The sequence below is a fragment of the Lynx rufus genome, unplaced genomic scaffold, assembly GCF_022079265.1.
Source record: "Lynx rufus isolate CCGP_SWC_20201006 ecotype Redwood Valley unplaced genomic scaffold, mLynRuf1.p SCAF_1, whole genome shotgun sequence".
Taxonomy (NCBI): domain Eukaryota; kingdom Metazoa; phylum Chordata; class Mammalia; order Carnivora; family Felidae; genus Lynx; species Lynx rufus.
In genome coordinates this window covers 104373919-104397317 of record NW_025814823.1, presented here as the reverse complement: position 1 = coordinate 104397317, position 23399 = coordinate 104373919, and the positions used below count along the sequence as shown (strand labels likewise).

General features: G+C 40.6%; 1 protein-coding gene and 1 long non-coding RNA gene across 2 annotated transcripts in view; one reads left to right on the top strand and one right to left on the bottom strand.

Annotated features, from left to right (window-relative positions):
* LOC124515289 (uncharacterized) overlaps positions 1-22907 on the top strand; it is a 30302-nt gene extending 7395 nt beyond the window's left edge. The window contains exons 2-3 of the long non-coding RNA XR_006962781.1: positions 22165-22291; positions 22678-22907. This is a non-coding gene — a long non-coding RNA (uncharacterized LOC124515289). The remainder of the gene's footprint in view (positions 1-22164; positions 22292-22677) is intronic.
* The window catches only part of LMNB1 (lamin B1), a 53597-nt gene that overhangs the window by 2264 nt on the left and 27934 nt on the right, over positions 1-23399 (bottom strand). Inside the window, exons 4-10 of the mRNA XM_047084049.1 lie at positions 22283-22453; positions 20322-20447; positions 13771-13991; positions 12225-12450; positions 10455-10559; positions 6599-6718; positions 1343-1450 (exon numbers count right to left, since the gene is read on the bottom strand). Of these exons, the coding sequence (XP_046940005.1) occupies positions 1343-1450; positions 6599-6718; positions 10455-10559; positions 12225-12450; positions 13771-13991; positions 20322-20447; positions 22283-22453 (1077 nt within the window). The remainder of the gene's footprint in view (positions 1-1342; positions 1451-6598; positions 6719-10454; positions 10560-12224; positions 12451-13770; positions 13992-20321; positions 20448-22282; positions 22454-23399) is intronic.

Sequence of the window (23399 nt, the reverse complement as noted above, 5' to 3'; positions counted from 1 at the left end):
ATGGAGAGAAACAAGGAGAACATTCCAGCCCCAGCCAAGATCCCAGCTGAATACAACTGTGTCATTAACTTTCTCTCCATCGCATGGAGCAAAAGACTTGCCCAGCTGAGCCCAGTCAAACCACAGAATCAAGTCAAGTAAGAAACACTTGTTCTAAGTCACTTATGTTTTGGGGTGTATGTTAATGCAGCCAACAGGTAATGCAAACACCACTGTGGGTCTTCTGATACCCAAATAACTGCCCAACTTTCAAATTACTGGACAAGCATACTCCCAGGGATCTTCTCAACAAGTCTGGTGGCCTAGACAGTCTTCTCCAGCATCCGACCTGCTACAAATCATACTCTGAGCCGCTTCTCTGCCACCTTGAGATATCTCTTACATTGTTATTTTACTTCCACTCATTATAATGCTTCCCACTGGGGGCAGGAAATGGATCTTGTCCTGGTTTCTTGTGAAAGTTAAGGCTAAAGTAGCTGTTCTTGAACAGTCCTCCAAAATGTATTAGGAAGTATCCCAAAGTTCGTTCTACCTCATACAACCCCCAGCAAGTGGTTCTCAACCCTGGGGGTTAACCACCTAAGAGAACGTTTATTCGGAGTAGGACTGGGGCCAATGAAGCAAAATGAACCGACTTATAAAGCTGGAAACATAGAAACAAAGTCTTATAAGGATAAGGGCAGGAATTTTGATTAATCACCTGACTCAAACAGCTTGAGACTATAAACTGAAGGCTTATTACTTATTAATAATTCCAATTTAATTAATTAAAATCAAATTTGGAGTTTATTTCAAGGGCTCTCAAAAGCCCAAGCATCAGCTAAAATCTATCTTATAATTAGATGATTTGGAATTTAATATAGTTTAACCGACTGAGCCATCCAGGCGCCCCTTGGAATTTAATATAGCAAGAATTTTTGTTTCCCACTGCAGTAGAATATTACTCTGGCTTTTTTAAGTTTATATGCAGATACTCTAATTAGTGATCTAAAATAAACCTCTATCACAGAACTCTCCAGTAAATAATTTTGAGCATGCATTCCAACCCATATATACTTATTTATAAGTGATACACAACATGTCCTGCATATTATGTACATTATGAAACATGATAAAAACTGAAATTGGATATAAGGAGAAAAAAATTGTTAAAGAAGTGCTATCATTTTCTTCTAACACTCTCTAATGTACTATCTTGAATGTCCCCTCGGGAAAAACAAACCCCAGGTGGCAAATCACTCATCTGGTTCAAGTAATAGGGAAAAAGACCAAATCCACTGCTGATTTTGGTTTCTGTGTAATTCTTTCAATAAAATTTTAAGTATATATATTAAAGTGATACCTGCTGGTGGAAAATCTCTTCCTCAACAACCACTTCAGGTGCTGCTTCCTCCTCCTCCTCTTCTTCAGGTATGGTTGTTTTAAAGACTGTACTTCTTTGAGCAACCTCCTGAAAACAAGAGTAACTTTTAAGTCAACGTCATAACTATCGCAAAGGCAGTTGGGGAGAGGGAACTTATCTTTGCTTAACTTTTAGAAACAGCACCTTTCCTGCATCAGGGATTATTTTCTAAAAAAGAAGAAAGTGCTTCATCAATAGCTTTAGGTAGTGAACAGGATATTTTACACGACTAGTAGCAGTTGTTAGATTTTCAATATTCCCCACAGAGGAGCTACCGGTATCCAATTTGAAATACCGGCTGCAAAGATTCCAATGCTTCTGATTCCATTCGCTTACTAAGAACTCTGTGAACAATCTGGCACACGAGACTCTTTGTAACACTCAACATGAATGCAGCTTCAAGGTCCCGGCTCCTCGCAAAAAGAAGGCACTGAAGAAACTCTGAATTAAATGAAGCTGAAGGCCAAATGCTGTGATCGGAGGCAACATGGTGGCAACAGTCCACCTTCAACAACTTTCCTCTCAGGAAATGGAACCAAGACGGATGAGCGCCATTTACTAATAACACACCAGTGAAGCTCCAATGTATTCTGCACAGAAAATAGTTTCATCATTCACCGTTTCCATTTTCTCCTGAGAGGCACAAGTACAGATGCCTCTCCTGTGGAGAACGCTGACTTGCACAGCACAGCAGTATTTGTGTGTAAGCAAGAGGCTGACCTGACGATCTGGCAGCAAGTAAATGAGTGTCCTACAGCCTGCTGCAGAGCATCTCATTTTATTCTGTACCAAGTCCTAAGGTCACTCAAGAAGGATAACTCCACAGACAAAGATGCTAAAATTCCGTCAGTAAAAGCTTATCTGGAATTTAACACACAACCAGCTCGTTTAAAATAGCAGAGAAAGAAAACCAAAGAAGGTTGTCTTACAAATCAGAGTTCAACTTTAAATTTATGTCCAGGGATCTATCTCATAAATGAAGCAAGGTAGTACACTAGTGTTTTGTGGGGAATTTTGATTACGTTACACGGCCAAGGAAGACGGAGAGTGAGAGTCTCAGCTGGAAACTTCAACTCTGTGAGGTCAGTCAGTGCTCAGGTACACGAACAGCCACTTCACAAACATCAGCGTGCTCTGACCAAATCAGCACTAACAAAAAAGCATGTGAGCCTTACATCAATTATAATTCTTTGAAGTCACATATCAATTGGGGAATGGCGGCATACAAAATAGAAGAAAAATTCTCAAAAAGTGCTCAGAGTACCCAGCCTTCCACAACTCATCCTAAAACGAGGCAAGAAAAGTCAAAGAAACCCTGCTACAGAATTCTCACATTCCAGCTCAGGCAGCACGTGACAAGCATATACACCTCATCTTGCAAATATTCTTAAAGCATGTGACGTTATTTTCCTCAAATGTGAAACTCCGTAAGCAGGAACTTGCCCAACTAAGTTAATTATAAGTTAATTCACTTGAACTACTTTTTATTTTTATTTTTTTTATTTAAAAAAAATTTTTTTTAACATTTACTGATTTTTGAGACAGAGAGAGACAGAGCATGAACAGGGGTGGGTCAGAGAGAGAGAGGGAGACACAGAATATGAAACAGGCTCCAGGCTCTGAGCTGTCAGCACAGAGCCTGATGCAGGGCTCGAACCCACGAACTGTGAGATCATGACATGAGCCGAAGTTGGACGCTTAACCGACTGAGCCACCCAGGCGCCCCTGAGCTACTTTTTAAAAATGTTTATTTTTAGGGAGAGAATGAGAGAGGATGGGCATGAGCACATGTGGGAGAGGGGCCGAGAGAGAGGAAGAGACAGAATCCTAACCAGGCTCTGCACTCTTGGCACAGAGCTCAATGCGGGGCTCAATCTCACGAACCCATGAGATCATGACCTGAGCGGAAATCAAGAGCTGGACACTTAACTAACTGAGCCACCCAGGTGCCCCTCACATTAACTACTTTTTTTTTTTTTAATGTTTTATTATTTATTTTTGAGAGAGAGACAGAGCATGAGCAGGGGAGGGACAGAGAGAGGGAGACACAGAATCCAAAGCAGGCTCCAAGGCTCTGAGCTGTCACTGACACAGGGCTCGACCCCACGAATTGTGAGATCATGACCTGAGTTGAAGTTGGACGCTTAACCAACTGAGACACCCAGGTGCCCCTTTAGTTATTTTTAATATAAGCCTGCTGTTAAGCACCTTTCATGTGATGACATTTAAAAACCAAATAATCCAATGCAGAAGGCCTGTATAGAAAATCAGTGTACTAAATAATGTCTAAAAATTGATAGAAAAATCATAAAACACATTTAGAACCAAAAATCGTTGGAAGGTTTGGGCCCAGGAAATTATTAGTCAAGGCACTAATAAGTGTCTTTATCCAAAAAGTTCCTCTCATCCAACCCTATCAAGTGCCCTGAAAGACACATATAAATGGCCTCTCTGTAAAATGTATTAGGAGTCTGTCCCTGTTAAGCCTTGCACACACAAAGGTACACTATTCAGGCATGCACTGAAGCCAGCCAGTACCAGCTGATGCGCTCACCTCTGCCAACTGTGCTAGTCATGACATGCGGATATCCTGGAAACACCACAGTGACAGTATGGGATATCCACAGCACAGAAATCAGCAAATGTTACAGGGCTGTTTTTCGATGGAGGAGCTATTAAACTATGGTATCTCTGTACAGACAAGCAATCATTCACATATATAAAAGCTTCAGTTATGACTATATTCCAGAAGGTAGAGACTTTTTTATTTCTTATTTCCCTCACAGAAGAACATTTTAGCATGTCAACACTTGGTGTTTTTAATCATCTAGCACCTCCTCCCTCATTTCTCAGTGACAGTCCCCAATTTCACCTGGGTACCCATCTCTCCCGTGGAGATGGGACAAATGAGCCACAAGGAGCAGAGGGGATCAAGCTGCTAGAGAGAGAATACTCAAGCTCTGTCCTCCTGACTCCAGGAACCGGGTTAGAAGGGAGCCTGGGAGCCATGCTGGTACGAGGAGAGTAAAGCCCAGGATGGGAATGTCACAGGGAAAGAGGCTCCTTCCCACAAAAAGCCAACCTGGAATGATGCACTTCCAGGAACTCCAGCACCCATCCCACATCAACCACAGAGACGCTCAGCAAACAGACAAAGAAGATCCTTGGTGACAGTGAGTGAACTCCTGGATCAAGTCCACTACTGCTGGATTTCTGGGTGTGTGAGCCCAGATATTCCCAGGAGGGTTGGTTTAAGTGGGTTTTCTGACATTTCCAATGCCTCAGGCAAGAAGAAAATATATGTAAAAAAATAAACTGACTTATGCCAATTACCTACAAACTTACAGAAAAATGGTCTTTATGGTAGTGATTATGGATTATTGCAAATATGGTCTGGAATTTACTAATAAACACGGTTTCAGAATTAACGAATAAATACCAAATTTACTTGGCTGGCAACCACAAAAATAGAAACTGTATTCATCCTGTTTTCCTCATTTGACAAAAGTCACTTTAAATAGAGCCTAGCAAGCAGAAGACAGAAGTTTGTTAAAAGAACAAAACCGACCAAGCAAATAATCTAATATTCAATGGTTTAAGTTCTGCAGAGAAACCAAAGCTTCAGTCAGCTTTATCGAAACGTCACTGTAATACCACCTTCAAGCCTGACCCCAGTCACGGGATCTGCTTTGTTCACATGTCACTCTATCTTGTGGGCTTTAAACTGCTACATTCCAAATACCTTCCCATAAGACCACCTCTAACTAGATAGGCTTTCACAGAGAAAAGAATGGTACACAGGTGATGACTGGATTTCCATGGTTCACAAAAGCCCATCTCATCTGCCAGGGCCCCTTCTAACGGTGCTTTTCAACCTGAGCAAATCGCCACTTTCGGCAACACTGTGAGAGTGTCACGTGTGCTGCCCATGTCAGGTGTCGGGGGAATGCAGCACTTGGGTGGCGGCCCCAGCGACCCTGGGAAAGTTTCCAAAGTGCTGACGGCAAGAAGCCTCTTCTTTCTCCTGCGGAGAAGATCCAACACCTTGAAGACGGAGTGAGCAACACCAAGTGTCAACTACGCCCCCACCGGAGAGGCTAGCCAAGGACCTGGAGGGGAATTCTTCACGCGTGCCCTGAAATCTCACACGACCGTACTGAGGTCTACGGTGAATCAGAACCACTCTCAGTCTGAGATCAAGGGCACTCTTCATCCAGCAGACCGTGAATTCATGTGAAGAGCGGTCCCAACACCAGCGCATGTGTGCAGTGAGAGATAGACAGGAAGGTGGCACGGCACGGGGCTCCTGATGCAAACACCCCACACCCGCATCGCAAACGTGTTACTTTATTTCTCTGAACTCAAGGGAAGGCCCACGTTTAATTAAAATTTTTTTATCCAGTAAATTCTTACTGAAATATGTGCCAAGAAAATTCACCGTAGGTCCTCACCCTCAATGTGCTGTGCTGATTACTGTAATGAGACAGGCCAACCGGACAAGCCCCGTACAGGTGAGAGGTCTGCACTCGGCATTACAGCGGCGGAGAAGGAAGCCCTAAGGGGCTGCTGCGAGTTGGCCTGCAACCGCTCCTTCCTCCGCAGACTCCCACTTCTTGGGTGGGCGTGCACGTGCACATATGGTAGGGGTGTCTTTACCTGACAGCACAGGTAGGTAAGGTTCTTTGATAAGAATCTAGGACAGACATGTTAAAAATAGAAATATCAAGCAGATGTACACTCCACGGTCTTCAAACTCACAGTTTCACAAACACTCTGAGCGAGCAACAAGGTGAAAACATAAGCAGTCACCAGAGGCCAGATGCTGTTGCAAGCATTTCCCAACGATTATCTCATTTATATTGTATTCCTCCCATTAATACCATCACAATTATATTACTTGTCTTTATCATCTCCACTGTAAAATGAGAAGACTAAAGTAAAGGAACTTGCCGAAAGTCACAAAGCCAGTGGCAGTGGAGACAGAACTACTGTCCTGTATGTTCAGCGTCCACAATACATTCCTACTTCACTCCTAAAATCTGAAGTCAGCTTCACCTGGATTTACTGAGCGGCCTTGGTCTGGTGTAAGCAATCAACTACTTCCCACTTCAATGTGATTTCTGAAGAGAAATCGTCTTGCACAATGAACTTTCAAGGGGAACATACACTGTGGTAGTGCTGACAAAATGGCCTTACCTCTCCCTGAGAATTTTTCAGTATCACCTTCACATCTTCACCAGTGCCCCAAGAGTTCTGGTTCTTCCAGATGAGGTCAGTGGGAGGACTGGCTGTGACGCCAGCATTTGCAGCCCAAATCTAGAAAAGAGAAAGGACATCAGTCGATCCAGATCCCAGCTCTCCCACATCCCAACGACAGCAAAGTAACCAAGAGACTTGGATACTTTATAAAAGAACGGATTCTAACTCTCAGAACTGAGTCCCAGGTTCAGAGACCTGCTGTATGACTAGCTGTGCAGCCAGGAGAACCTTTCTAGGCCTCGGCTTCCCCAACCGATAAATGTGAATGGTGATGCACAGGGATCTGAGGGGACGTTGTCCATATTCACCTCCCACCCCTCAACATGTCAGCTGAATGTGTGCAAGTCACCTTACTCTCATTAGGCATGAAATGACAGAAGTGAAACCTGGAACGCATGAGATTACTCTACCCGCACAGAGGGGCTGGCTCACTCGGCAAGGCTCAGCTCTCACTGTCGCTACTGTTACTCTATGGGTTTTATGGGCCATTCTTCCGGGGTGGAGCCCTCTAACCAGCTCCAATAGTAGCCTCCAGCTGCCTAGAGCAGGAAGTGAAGAGATACCGCTAACTTCTCTCAAAACTTCTGCAGCACACAGCCCACCTAGAATATTCTAATATAAACTAGTAGGTCTCCAACTAGGGGCTCTGTCACAATACGTCAGGAGTGTCTGATACTCAACTCCGAAAAGAAAACAGGAAAGGAACAAATCACCCATTACTCACTGATAAACAGGAATGCTACTGAAATAGGCAAAACCAAAAAAATTACATTTCCCTCCTAATAAGCATGGAAATTCTGCCATATTTTTAATGTATTTTATAGGCAAAAGAGTATTGGTAGAGTGGAGAAAATGTGAGTCAGAAACTCTGGCTCTGAGCCAAGGACAAATCACTCCAGCTCCACAACCTCCATCTGTAGGGACACCACCACCAATCCTGATGCTTCTGAAAGAGTGTATGAAAATAGAAAGGAAAGTCTTACACCCCATAAATTATTTTACAATATAAATGGCTACATGATGGCAAAATGAAGACTGGAGATCATACAGGCAGACATCTTTTTAAATGGGGAGGAAAATCTATGAATTACTAACTAGGAGGGAGCCCATCCTCTGTAGATGCTCACCTGAAGCTTCAAGATCTTTCGTCAGCATTATAGCTGGAAACGGACAAGGAGCATTTACTGGGGTAAAACAAAAAATGAACTGGAACTGGGCTGTCAGGTTTGTGGAATGTTAATGTTTTCCTCGTTTCAAGCAAGACATTTTCACTAGTCCATATGGAATCATATAGTTGGTATAGTGTTGTTAATAATCACAAAATGTCAGTAACCTTACTGGGTAATTTAATCTACATCTAAAATGTCCCAGAGTCTGGGGTGCCTGGGTGGCTCAGTCAGTCAGGTGTCCGACTTCAGATCAGGTCATGATCAGGTCAGGGCTTGTGAGTTCGAGCCCCGTGTCGGGCTCTGTGCTGACAGCTCAGAACCTGGATCCTGCTTCAGATTCTGTGTCTCTCCCGTTCTCCATCCCCCCCATGCTTATGTTCTGTCTCTGTCTCTCAATAATAAATAAAAGTTAAAAAAAAAAAATTAAACATCCCAGAGTCATCCTGTTCCATGTGCTAGCCATATGTGGTTTGTGAGCATTTGAAATGTGGCTGGTCAAAATGGAGATGTACTGTGAGGACAGCTGTAAGTTTGAACACATAGTTTAAAAAAAAAAAAAGGTAGGGGCGCCTGGGTGGCTCAGTCAGTTGAGCGTCCGACTTCAGCTCAGGTCATGATCTCGCGGTCCATGAGTTCGAGCCCTGCGTCGGACCTCTGTGCTGACAGCTCAGAGCCTGGAGCCTATTTCAGATTCTATGTCTCCCTCTCTCTCTGCCCCTCCCCTGTTCATGCTCTGTCTCTCTCTGTCTCAAAAATAAATAAACGTTAAAAAACAATAAAAAAATACATTCTAAAAAAAAAAAAGGTAAAATATCTGACTTAATAATTTTTTATATTGATCACATGTTGAAAGAATAGTATTCTGGATATAGTGGATTAAATAAAATATAACACTGAAGTTAATTTCACATCTTTTTTACTTTAATGTGGCTACAAGAAAATTTTAAATTAAGTACTTCTTTTTTTGTGTTCTAGAGCTTTAAATTAATCTTTGCTATTGTCTAGTACAATTTTACAGGAAGATTACTTATCACTACCTTGTTCCAAAGAGCTTCTTATCATATTTAAGGCTAGCTACTTAAAAAAAAAAAAAAAAAAAATCACATTATTTTATATGATAATTGAGCTCCACTAGACCTATAGTATATTTATCTATTTGGTCCCTGAGGAACTATATCTAATGGAAAAAGCCTATGATTGGCATAATGGTTCCACATTACTTTACAGAGACAGAGAGCACACTCAATTCTGAAATCTTCTGAATTAAAATGTCAGATTCTCTCCACCACATTATGCAACCTCCAAAAGACATGTAAGAGGACTGAACAATTTTCTCTCACTATAGTAATGACTAATGAGAAGAAAAGATAGTGTGGTTAGAATATTTGTTTCCATTTTTTACCCATTATTACAAAATTAGCATCTCATATTTTCCCAATGTGGTATCAAGCTCTAGGACACTTTTTAAAAGAAAAGTCCTAACTAGTTTGAGCCTCTGATCTTAAACACTAAATGTGTATCAATCATAAATTTAAAAATATGTGTTTAGTATTTTTAAAAGAAATTGATAAAAGTTACTTCTATATCCTTCAAGAACGAAAACATGAACCATTTTCACATCTTTATCAAAGTTAACAATTTACAAAATCTACTAAGAAAAATAAAGAAATTTTGTGTTTGCTCAATGATGCTACTTCTATAGAAAGTATGCTAATGACATTTAGTAACTATTAAAGATGTGATGTTTCAGAGCACAGCCAACGGTCAGTGAACCACTTAGAACTCAAAATACAGAGTGACACAAAAAGCCCATCTCTCTGCAAATCTAGAAATGTAAACACTATGTATGTAAAAACCACGTTACCCTCGCTAAATTATGTTTAAAAAAGTGATTCTGGGGGCACCTAGGTGGCTCAGTCAGTTAAGCGTCTGACTCTTGGTTTCAGCTCAGGTCACGACCTCATAGTTTGCGAGCTCGAAACCATGTCGGGCTCCGTGCTGACAGCGCAGAGCCTGTTTGGGATTCTCTGTCTCCCTCCCTCTGCCACTCACATGCGTACACGCTCTTTTTCTCTCCCTCTCTCTAAGTAAATAAACTTCAAAAAAAAAAGTGATTCTTTCTAGGATCTATCACTTAAAGACTATTGTTCAAACCACAGGTCCCTAATCCAACACCAGAGATGGTGACTAAGGGTGAGGTGGGTCCTGGACACCAAAGCACTACCCAAATGATGCTGAAAGTCAGTCACCCAAGGCAGACAACTGTCATTTTAAGGCATACCTTAGCATTAAAAGATTATCCTAATAGTTCTTTATGCTAAGCAGTATCTCCTGAATCAGACTGGCTACAATAATGTCAAGAGACAGCTGTTTTATATCTACTGGAGTAGACAAAATAAAGATTATTCACAGGTCAATACTTTCACTTTTAATAGTCAATTACCACTCTCAATAAAATAGGATTTTAAAAATCTTTAATAGTACTTGTAATTCCCTAATAATGTCAAAGATGTTTTAATGCCCACTTCTAAAATGCTTCCCTTGAAGCCAAAAATTTTCTTGAGTTACTTTAACTGTTAGTTAAGACACTGAAGTTAAATTAAATGATGATTAAATTCACTTACTGTAACAGTCTGGCCTGCCTTCAGCACATATCTTGAGGTATATTTATAACTGACTGATGTGTCTCCAATTTTTCTGATCATTTCCCAGCCTCCCATTGGCTGATCCTATTCACAAAAAGAGTAAAACAAGGTCACATGAAATATACAGAAAGCGATAGATAACCATATAAATGAACTTACACAGGCAGTTAAACTAAGAAGGCTCTATGGGAGTCTTCCTAGGAATCTATTTTCCTACTACAAAAAGAAAACATGGTTTTGTCATTTAGCAGAGCAGTAACTTCAATAGTGCTACAGTTTTAATATTAAGGTACTTTATTTTAAAGAAGACAAAACTGGAATAAAAGGAATGTGAACCAAACTAAATGGTTCATAGTCACTGCTAGATCAGGTGGGTCTTTGAAATTTACAACACAATCTAGCGGTCATAATCACGATTATAAACATCTAACATTTGATTAATTTAAGCTTTAAAAAAATACAGACACATAAACTTAAAAACAGATGGAAGAAAATGTGTCCTTTATCTTTTGCACCTATACCACTTCTGCCCACATGTAACTCCCTTACCTCAAAGCATGAGGGGCTGAAAAAGGGTCAGTGATGCAATGAGCCAGTCCCAAGTGAGGTCTATCACCGCGGGCCCCCAAGCTACCCAGGGCTGCCTGACACCCGAGAAAAGGTGCAGGGTATTTAAAGCAATTAGCTGGACTGATCTATATCCATCTCTAACTCAAAGCCAGGAATAAACCAGGCTGAAAGCCAGCTGTAGAATAACTCAACACAGGGCTATTAGGCCTTTTGAAAAACAGCCAAACTACAACAATGGAGCAGCAGAGGCTACTCTTTTTCTTCAGGTTTTGAAGTCATGACTAAGAGGGCATAGAGCCTGTTCTCTTTTAGTATGTGAACTACTAGCTTTCCTTTGCCCATCCAAATTATGTATTCATACGCACAAACACACACACACACACACACACACGGCAGCTTCAATAGCTCTGGTGAGAAAAGGAGTGGTTTTCACAAACAACATTTGACAAATCCTGAACAATGCTTCAGGAAGTGACATTCATCCCACTGCACCCCCCATGGAACCCCCAGGCCTGCCATCCAGCATCATCGCACACACCCCTTCATGGCCTCCAGCTCCATGATGCCTAGCCAGGAAGGAACTTCACTTCTGAGCTCTCAAAAACCCCAGCTCAAAACCTCACAATTCCCTGCTATGAATATTTTGTTTAACTTTTAAACAAATAATTTCAAGATAGGGCTCCATACAATTCTTCATATAAATTAAGTCATGAGTTTTTATTCATTTATTCATTTAAAGAGCAAAATACTCCCTGCATATATGTGACTCTAGCCTCACATTTCCTTCCTTTTCTGATGTTAACAGCTGTGAAAAAATATCTCCCATTTTCACACTCCCACTCCAACTTTTCCACCAATCTGGCTAGGGAAGGGTGTAACAACAACTCATCCTTAGGAAGGCCACTGTGAGAGAATGGCCAAGTGTGAGAAAAAGCTGTGGCTCTGTACAGAAAGGCTAAGGAAGGACATCTTTAAATCACTAAGTGTACCCTCTCCTCTTCCTCCTCCTATTTCAATATGTATTTTACTCCGTGAATTTAAGTAAAAAACAGAGGAGGACAACTCTTATTCTATGAAGACTATTGAATCCAAATAAAGGCTGAGGAATTATTAGCAATGCAAAATAGTCTACCAATCAGCAAAGCCTTCCTAGAAAAAAAGGGGGAATCTGTTTTTCACCTGTTCAGAAGTGTTCTTCAAGCGGATAAATTTCCCATCAACATCGATCTCTTCAATGCAGACATTGCCAGTGGCCGAGGCGGAATGAGAGATGCTGACGCTACTGCTTGCCTCAGACTCTTCTACGTCGACTCTCTTCCGCTTCCCTCTGGTCGTGCGCACGCTCCTACTTGAGGATGCTCGGGACACTGTCACACGAGAAGAAGGGCTTGGAGAGAGCTTCAATCTACAGGGGAAAAATAATCCATTTATGAGACAATTATGCACTTCCAACTTTAGTAAAAATGGTATTAATATCCTACACACTCATTTCTAAAGCAAAACATCACTGAAGATCTGCTGAACAAGGCTGATATACATCTTAACTAAGACAAAAGTCTTTGTGCTAGAGTGCCCACCATAATGTTCTTTAAAAAATAGTATCGGAATGTTTTTCCCTAGGAACAGAATGTAATTGTTATGCAGGAAGTCTGGAAAACATGGGGAGAGGAACCAACCCACCTACTACAATGTATGTAACACTGAAACTAAATGGCTTCTCATTCCAAATTTTTTTTTAACATTTATTTATTTTTGAGAGACAAAGCATGAGCAGCAGATGGGCAGAGAAAGATGGACACACAGAATCCAAAGCAGGCTCCAGGCTCTGAGCTGTCAGCGCAGAGCCCGAAGCGGGGCCAGAAGTCACAATCTGTGAGACCATGACCTGGCCTGAAGTCGGATGTTTAACCGACTGAGCCACCCAGGCACCCTGGCTTTTCATTCTAAATCAGACACTTATGCTTTGAAACTTTTTTCTAAGAACAGGTATCAAAGGATTTATACACTAACCATATTTGAAAAATAAGCATAAAGGTCTCTTTCAGCAAATGTAGTATTTTACAACATAATATTTAAAATCTCAAGAAAAAGACTCTGCATCTTGACACAGTCCAGCATTTAAAATAATAGTAACAGGGACATCTGGGTGGCTCAGTTGGTTAGCGTATCCAACTCCTGATTTCAGTTCAGGTCATGATCTCAAAGTCACGAGATCCAGCCACATGTCAAGCTCCACACTGAGAATGGAGCCTGCTTAAGATTCTCTCTCCCTAACTGACATATTAATTAACTTTGGGGTGGGAATCTTTTCACAATGTATACATATACCAAATCATCATGTTGTACACTTTCAATATATTGCAATTCTATTTGTCAATTATATCTCAATAAAGCTAAAAAAAATTCCAAAAACAAAAAATCTATCCCCCTTCCTCTGGCCTCTCCCCCACTCATGCTCGGTTTCTCAAACAATAAAATAAAATAGAATACGATAGAATACAATACAGTAAAAAAGACTGCTTGAATATTTTTGTTGTTGAGAGAGATAGATGACCCATTTCTACTTATATCTATACTCCAGTGTTAAAATATGACAGAGAAAATATTTAAGGTTGCCTTAAATGTTAAAATAAAATTTTTGCAAAAGCTCAATCCTATTTACTACTCTTAAATAAAAAGGGGAAGGACAAAAAGTATGGGGCAGAGTGACACCGAAGTTACTTACCTCTCCTCTTCGCCCTCTAAGAGCTTCCTGTAAGCACTGATTTCCATGTCCAGGGCTAACTTTACATCAAGAAGTTGTTCATAATCATTGAGCTGTTGCTGCATCTGATCCCTTATTTCTGCCATCTCTCGCTCTTTGTCAGACAGCATGCGCCTAGAGTTGTCTCTTTCTTTAGCGAGCAAGTCCTCCAACTCTTGAATCCTCTCCAAACATGCTCTAGACTTCAGAGTCAAGGGAACACAATTACTTTCTAGGAATGTTTCAACATTAGCACAAAGCACCTATCTGAAACCATTTCCTGGATGGGAAAACAAATAAAGCTAAAAATTTTCAAAAATAAATAAATAAAAGATTCTCTCTATCCCTCTTCCTCTGCCCCTCCCCCACTCAGGCTGGCTCTCTCGACACAAAATAAGAAGACTGCTTGAATATTTTTTGTTAAGATCGATAGATATATGATCTCCCTCTTTCTCAGTCCCTTCCCACTTACATTCTCTATCTCTCAAAATAAGTAAACTTAAAAAAAAATTAAAAACCAAAATCTCTCAAATACAAAATACAGCCCTTGGGAACTTTTGACTTGTAAAAGATTTTAAAAAGAGGTAAATTCTTCAAATGCAGTATGTCATAAACGTACATATAATTTTTCTGTATTTGGCCAAATAAAACAAAATTTTAAAAGTTGTGGTTTTAGTAAAAGTCAAGTCTGGCTCCCCTAAAAACCTTTTCACTCAAAAGTATAAATTAACAAAAGTAAAGAACAAAAAAGATAGGAAACTCAGTGGTAAAGAACGAAAAAGGTAGGAAACTCACTGACAAAAGAAACCTAAGGGTGAAAGTATGCTTTGGAGAACTGCTGGAATTATGCAGAAACCACAGAAAGGGATTCTGGTAACTCCCAGGGACAGTGTCCCTTTAGCACTGCTGCGCTCTCATGACCAGGCAGCATACAAAGACTGTACAATATAGTGTGGTTTGTAAGATACTATTTTAAGCATAAAACTTTGCATTTGGTATTTAAAAAAATGAGAAATCACACAGCCTGAGCCAGAAAGTTCATCTGAGAACCTTGTGGCTCACTAGGTTATTATTCTTCTGCATTTCTCCAAGACAGAATTCATCTCAGTAACCTCAAAAAATGACAAAGGTGATCAACTCAAAAAGCCTGATAGATAGTTCACACCCTTAGAATCACAAGTAGCTGCATCAGAGCAGAATCCAAAGGGCATGTATCGTGCAAAAATTAAACCTAGAAGGCGAAAAATCAAAAGAGGATCTACACTGTGCAGAAACACTACCCTTTAATCGGTTTATGTGTTTCTCACAGGGGTATGGGTTAACATTTTTGAAAGTGCTTTACATCTATACTTGGGTTGAACAAATAAGTAAACAGGATGGGAGAAACTAGGTTTTTTACTCTCAAAGAGAAAAGTTATAGACAAGCAAACAATAAAGCCTAAAATGAACCCTGTGGGATGGGGTTAGTCAGAAACATCTATATTAACTTGGGTTTTGTTTAATATAAATACAAGTGGACAGAAATACATTATAAAAGTGTGTAAACTTGGCTTAGCATAATACCTATGTCAGCTAGCTCCATCCACAAGAGGGCCTAGAAGCAATGACACCCCCAGACCAGTGAGACACTCAGTGTCCAGATCATCATTTCTTTTTTTTTTTAATTTTTTTTTTTCAACGTTTTTTATTTATTTTTGGGACAGAGCGAGACAGAGCATGAACGGGGGAGGGGCAGAGAGAGAGGGAGACACAGAATCGGAAACAGGCTCCAGGCTCCGAGCCATCAGCCCAGAGCCCGACGCGGGGCTCGAACCCACGGACCACGAGATCGTGACCTGGCTGAAGTCGGACGCCTAACCGACTGCGCCACCCAGGAGCCCCGAGATCATCATTTCTATATACTATTCTCTAATAAAAAGAACCAAGGCTCCAAGGAGAAATGTCTGATTCTAGGGCTAGTGCAGGGAAAATACAAGATGAACCTGGAGTATCTTACAGTACTAGAAAGTAAAGAAGTGCTTAAAAAGGGGGGGACATGATAGGCAATCTGACAGAACTCCTAATAGCCAAAGCTGGGACCATCTAAGCCAATAAAGGAATGTAGAATTGGATTAACCCAAAAGATAAAATAAATATCCATGAGTCCATACTAATATAAACAAACAAAATGAATGAATAAAATATAAATAAATTTTAAAAAGAAGAGACATATCTTTACTAGGGAATTCCTCTTAATAATAAATGTAGATACCCCTTCAGGATGGAGAGCTTATTTCCCATCCCTTAACCCTCAAGAGTGGGCTAGACTTAGTAGGTTGCTTTCCAAGAACAGAGTATAAAAAGAAAGAAATGGTAATGACAGTGGAGAAACCTGGCAAACACTACCTTAACCAGTGATGAAGGTTAGTATCACCAATGATGTCATGTGACCCCTGACATGATGAGACAAGAAAGGCACTTAAAACCCAGAACCCCAGTCTAATCATGAGAAAAACACCACACAAACCCAGACTGGGAGACAGTATACACGGTAAGTGGCCAGTTCTTCTCAACACTCTCAAGGTCATAAAAAACAAGGAAAGCCTAAGAAACTGTCACAGGCCTGATGAGACTAGGGAGACAGGTGGTACCCTGGAGAAGGAAAACAAGTGCAACAGAAAATGTGATAAAATCCAAATAGTCTGCGGTCTAGTTAGTAGTACTGTACCAACAGCAGCGCTTTCATTTTGACAAATATACCATGATAATATAAGATGCTTACAATGGGGGAAAACTGGTTGAGGGAGACAGGGGAACTGCCTGTACTACCTTTCTAACTTTTCTGTAAATCCAGAATTATGCCAAAATAAAAAGGTAATTTAAAAAATAATTAATTAAAATCCAGAGCAGCATCTGACAGTCCATATCAGAAGCAGGCATTCATCTTAAGAGTGATACTAAACATAATCCCTACCTCGAAAACTTGCATTTAAACTGCATTTGCAGGGGCGCCTGGGTGGCTCAACTGGTTAAGCATCCAATTCTTTGTTTTGGGTCTGGTCATGATCTCACGGTTTCTGGGTTTGAGCCCCGTGTCAGGCTCTGTACTAACAGTGAGGAGCCTGCTTGGAACTCTATCTCTTTCCCTCCCCTGCCCAAGCTCTCTCTCATTCTCTTGCAAAATAAACAAACATTAAAGGAGTTGATGAAAGGCATGAAGTACCCAAGATTCAGAGGTAACCTCTGAGCCCAGATTTGTAAACCTAAAAATGTCTCTACTTTTCTGCCTCTGATATTACAGAGCTATATAAGTGGGGAAAAAACAAAATCAAGGTATAAAAAAGTTTTAAAGTTACTCTGAATCATTTAGAAATAAATTGTATATATATTTTTTTAATTTTAGAGAGAGAGAGAGAGAGAGAGCACAAGTGGAGTTGAGGGACAGAGGGAGAGAGACAGATAGAGAGTGAGAGAAACAGGATCTCAAGGAAGTTCCAAGCTCAGCATGAAACATGATGCAGGGCTCGATCCCACAATCCCAGGATCATGATGTGAGCCAAAATCAAGAGTTGGATACTCAAGCAAGCCACCCAGGCACCCCTAGAAATAAACGATATTTTAAATAGCTACACAACACCTGTCGTGTAGACAAACACAAAGAATACAACATGAGAGACAGACCTAGACTCTTCTTGCAAGTCTGCCATTAAGTACCTTCAAAACTCGGGGCAAGCTGTAACTAACCTCACTAAACCAGTATCCACATTTGAAAAATGAAGAAGTCAAACTAGATTATCTACATGTATGATCCTACCCCTCACTCTAAAATACTTTATAGCTGACTTCTGCTGGTCTTTTGTTTGTTTGTTTGTTTGAATAGTATGTAACATAATTGTACCAGTTTATTAGGGTCTAGCTACAATAGAAGCTTCCAGAGTCTGAATGTTAGAAAGAAAAAAAAAAAAAAAAACTTAGAGGTGCTTTCAAAGTGCTAATGGAGAGTCTTCTGCAAGCCAGACAGACTGTGATCAACCAAGTAATTTGGCCACTAAAAAACTAGACAGAAATAAAAGAAATGCTGTAAGCAATAAACGAAATTCCTAATTTCAAAACAGACTACTACTATCATATCTATGTTATTTAAAAATATTTTAAGTCAGCATTTTAAAGGCTATGTCAATTTTATTTTTTTAGTATTATTTTTTTTATGTTTAAGCAATCTCTACACCCATCGTGGGCTCAAATTTCCAACCCTGAGATCAAGAGTCTCATGCTCTACCTCCTGAGCCAGCCAGGTGCCCCAAGACTATGTCAATTTTAAATCAAGTTTAAGAAGTACCTCACTAGCATAAGTCAAATAACCAAAAGGAAACTGTATGGCCTAAGAGGCAGCATGAGGAAACAGGTATGGCCCAACAACAAATGCAGTTAAAATACACAATGGGAAATACTGGGAGGGGTGGCTTTTTGCTTCTCTTTCTAAGAGGCTAAAGTTTATGAACTAATGAAGACACTCCTCAAGATATATTACTTACCATAAAAGCTGATACCAGTAATGAACAGAGGAAGGACACCCCGCCCCCTGCAGCTCCCCAAAGTCAAAGAAATTTAAAACTATTCTGGCTGAAGGAGGTGCATCTCTCCTATTTCGTAAGGAGTTAGCTCCTGGAAACCCCCAGGGCCCCGCCTAACACGGTTTAAAGACCATTAACCAGAAGTTAACAAAAAACTGTCAAGGACAGGAGTATAACTAAGAAGCCAAGAGGGAAACAGCCCTGAGCCTGAGTCAGGAAAGGTGGCTACCAAGTTTCACAACCTATCACTATTTAACAGACAAGTCTGTGCCTCTGTCTGTAAAACATCTATACCTAGCATAACTAAGTGGAATATGCAGCTGCCAAGAAAAAAAAGGGTGGGGGCCATGTGAAATTCAGAGAAAGGGGATGACTAGAGTATGATTTATTAAATGAAGAAAAACAGTAAATGTCAACACATAGTAGAAACACAGAAGCCTATTTTTTTTGGAAAGGTAGCTCTTAAGATGGTACAAAGGAAAAAAAGATTATCTTTAAAGAGTATGAGGGGTAAAAGGAAAAACAGGGAACTAGGAGAAAAACCCATCTATCAGCCTGCAGCCTCTTGGGCAAGTATTTAAACTCACCTAGATCTGTGTCAGACTGAGTGAACTCAATCACTTCTCCGCCTTTGGCCTAAGATTATGTGCGGACTGAGTGAACTCAAAGATCCTTCTAGTCCTATTGCTACATGAAAACTTCAAAATACTGTCAGGACAAAATAGGTCTAAAATAATTTTTTAAATTATGTCATGAATAATAAAGTACACAAAACAGGCAATGTACAAGTTTCTTTCTTTCTTTTTTTTTTAATTTTTTTTAACATGTATTCATTTTTGAGAGTGAGAGAGATAAAGCATGAGCAGGGGAGGGGCAGAGAGAGAGGCAGACACAGAATCAGAAGCAGGCTCCAGGCTTTGAGCTGTCAGCACAGGGCCCGATGAAGGGCTCGAACTCATGGACCGCGAGATCATGACCTGAGCCAAAGTCAGATGCTCTACCCACTGAGCCACCCAGACACCCCCCCTTTTTTTTACATTACCCCATTTTATGTAACTCACTGTTTACCTTGTTTTCTAAATTCTTGCAAAAAAAAGTCTTCAGTTTTATAATCAGAAAAACATTTTACTAAAAATAATAAAATAAAAATAAAAATAAAAATAAAAATAAAATAAAATGGAAGGAAAACTTGATCAAGAATAGAGTTTATTCTTATGGGGAAAATTTAAAACAACAAAAATTTCCTCCCTGATGGGAAACGGAGGCTGAAATTACTTCCCAAGTAATTAAGGTGAGCGGCAGATTATCAAAGCATTCTGCATACTTAAGTGGTCGCTTGTGTACTTTGTGTCCACATCAACACCACCCGTACACTGAGACCGGTTTCGAGCGGCGTCCCCACCGCCTGGAGATGCACCTTCAGGGCCCCATCATAACTGGGAGGCACTTCGTCAGCACAACCAGCAATGTCATCATTTGCAACTTAGGTGTACTGACGAATGAAACAGTTGCTAAATTCTTAATAGGCAACTAATGCTACATCTGATGACGCTAATTATTATGTAGTTCAAACATTGAGAGAATCTGTCCAAAATCACAAAGCATTTACCACTCACAAAGAATTTTTGCATGTTTTTCTTATTATGGCTTCCAAATGTGAAGAAAAAGGATGAGGCTGCTAGATGGTTCAGAAAATCTGGGTCCAAGGGGTAAGCCCTAGAAATAAATCAGCATGTCACTTACTAAGGGAAACCTCTTTAGTTCTGGGTAATCTATTAATTTAGGAGTAACAGTCCTACCCAGGGGACGTTTATGTAGTACAAAATGAACAAACCAGGAAAGCCCTGTGACACAAGAGTGTAGAAAACTACGATGCTCTCTGCACAATGACATCAGGCTGAGCCAAGCAGGTGGACGACAGTGGTCAAGGTGGCCTTCAAGAGCAGCTTACATTATTCTTGGAAGAAGACACTTACTAACCTCTTTCTGTAGATTGGAAAGCTGAGACGAAAGGCTCTCAATTCTCATACGACTTTCCATCAGCTCTTCCCTGGCACTGTTGACAGTAGAAGTATTCATCTCTGATGACAGTCTGGCATTCTCCAGCTACAAGAAGAACAAACAAGAGTCAGCCTTATCTAGTGACTTAGAGCAAACAATGAGGAAGTATGATTCATCTCAAGGCATTTCGGTTCAAACCTAAGCCCTACTAGTAACTGGCTGATGAAACAGGAAAAGCATCATGAAGTTTGCTGACGTGGTATGAATTATCTTACACGTCTTTCTGACTTTAGGTTCAATTCCCACCATATGAGCTTAATAATGGTAATACATGAGGTTCTCTCCCCAAAGTTTAATACTTACATATTTTACCTGAGTATTTCTAATGTGTTAGGTAATACTGCTAATGAGGAGACTGGGTACTAGCAACTTAATTGTGGGTGATGTCTGTAGAAAAATAAACATCACATATCTCTAACCCACCAAATCTAATTAGAGAGGATAAAGCCAGGGGCGCCTGGGAGGCCCAGTCGGTTAACTGTCTGACTCTTGATCTCTCGGCTCAGGTCATGATCTCACCGTTCGTGAGTTCCAGCCCCACATGTGGCTCCAAGCTGACAGTGTGGAGCCTGCTTGGGATTCTCTCAAAATAAATAAACTTAAAAAAAAAAAAAAAAAAAAGATAAAGCCAAAAGCAGAGAGTACTAACTCATAGATTATTTCCCACCAAGTAGAACACTTCCTTTCAGAAGCAAAATATAGCCCCTTAGACAGAAACATCCTATTTCTCCAAATGCCCGTAACATTCAGCTCTGCGTGTGCCTGAGACACATTTTTCTGGACGTTGTTAGTCTGTTGGCTCCCTCTGGGGACACAGTCTATGTGACGGACGAAACCTACGTTATACTTTGGCTCCTTCACTGCCCAGCACAATGCCTAGTATGGAGTATCAGACAATTCAATGTAAGATTTCAAAGATCCCTCCCTTTCACTAGCCAAGGACTACTTCAGAAATGAATTCAAAGCAACATCAACAGTTTGAGGCCATTCAACAGAAATTATATTCAACATTTCGATGACCTTAATTTTTCTAAGTCTTCCACTAACTCTTTTTAATCAAATCATTTACATTTCACACACTGGGATAAAATCATTTATGAGGAAAGCCTACACTCATTGGTGTTAAAGATTTTTGCATGATCTGCTAACACAAGTGGAAAGTTTCTATAGTATTTTTAGATGAATAATGGCGGCAGAGGAAGAAATACCACACTTTCCATTTAGCCTCTGTTCAAAAAAGCTTGAGTTGTGGTGGTCGCAACCAATGCACAATGATGCCATGCAAGTCAGAACGAGGTGCCGTCTGACATTCATTCGCTGTTAAATGCACATGTAGGACAGCATGATTAGTACTGGCCACGGGGAGGGAAGTATTTTCAGAAGGCTTGGGTTTAACTATTAAGACACAACTTACCTCTATTAAGAAACCCTTACCCCTGATATGGGTGAAATAACCCTACTTTCTTTCAATAATTTCTAGTATCATTTACGTTATAGAAAACTTTTTTAAAAAGTCCATTTTCGAGGCGCCTCAGTGGCTCAGTCGGTTAAGTGGCCGACTTTGGCTCAGGTCATGATCTCGTGGTCCATGAGTTCAAGCCCTGCATCGGGCTCTAGGCTGACAGCTCAGAGCCCAGAGCCTGCTTCGGATCTGTGTCTCCCTCTCTCTGGCCCTTCCCCACTCACGCACTGTCTGTGTCTCTCAAAAATGAATAAACGTTAAAAAAAAAACTTTTTTTAAGTCCATTTTCTATTTTCATAGAGACTAGGGGAACTCATTTAGGAAAACTAGCACAAGACAACCATCAAGTCATGTTCTTCAGGGTGCCTGATGCAAGGGTTCTCAGGACTCAAGCCCGTGCTCACAGGAGACCGCTCACTTTGGCATGGTAAGTCTGCTCCAACTCCTCCTTGTACAGCTTCACTTGGGCATCGTGTTGCTCTCGCATCTCGTGAAGGGCCTGAGCCAGCTTGTACTCATACTCAATCTGACGTCCAGAATCCACCTCCACCAAGCGAGTTTCATGCTTCCTCCTGGTCTCGTTAATCTCCTGGGGGAAAAAATTACACGAAACCAAGTTACCTACCACGGCTGCACTAGTACCAGTCCAAGCAACATCGGGGCCACTTTAAGTGTTACACGCTAACCTCCCTTTGTCTCTCCTACAGCGGGCAGGTGAAAAGACCTCGCTTTTGTCTTTGCTTGCAAAGGAGATTTGTGAGATGGAACTAATGACAGAAACGAGAGCCCTAAGAATTTTGTGTTTCTTTTCAGTGGCACAGCTATATACTTCTCTCAAGACCAGGAACGGCGTGAAGACTTACAAAAGTACCATGCAACCATGGATTAACTATGTGCACTGATTACCATCTGTTTTTCTACACTGGTGTAATGATGATCCTCAGGACATCTATAGAAAAAATCCACATGAAAAGTTAAACTTGCCAACCGGGGCAACTTTAACTACAAGATTTATGTATAATAAAACTATCTACTTAAACATACTAAGATGCAAGCTAATTTATGTGACTTATTTTAACAGCTGGTGCTAAGGCATGAATATCAACTGATATGAAACTGTACTAACAATGGGGCACCTTGGTGGCTCGGTCAGTTAAGCGTTCAACTCAGGTCACAATCTCATGGTTTGTGAGTTCCAGACCCACATGAGGCTCTGTGCTCACAGTGCAGGGCCTGCTTGGGATTCTCACTCTCTCTCTCTCTCTCCCCTCCCTGCTCACATGCTTGCTCGCTCTCTCTCTCTCTACCAAAAAGAAATAAATGCTAAAAAAAAAAAAAAAACATTAACAATATTACTTTACTCTCTCAAGTACATATGATCATTCACTATTTAAGATCAGAAATAGTAGGCATAATCCTTCACTTTATGTTATAAAGAAGTATCCAAAACTAGGATGCCTAGAAAGACAAGTCCCAGAATAAAACCTCCATTCCAGCTTCTAGCGCTGGAAATACAAAAGAGCTGTCTTTAATGG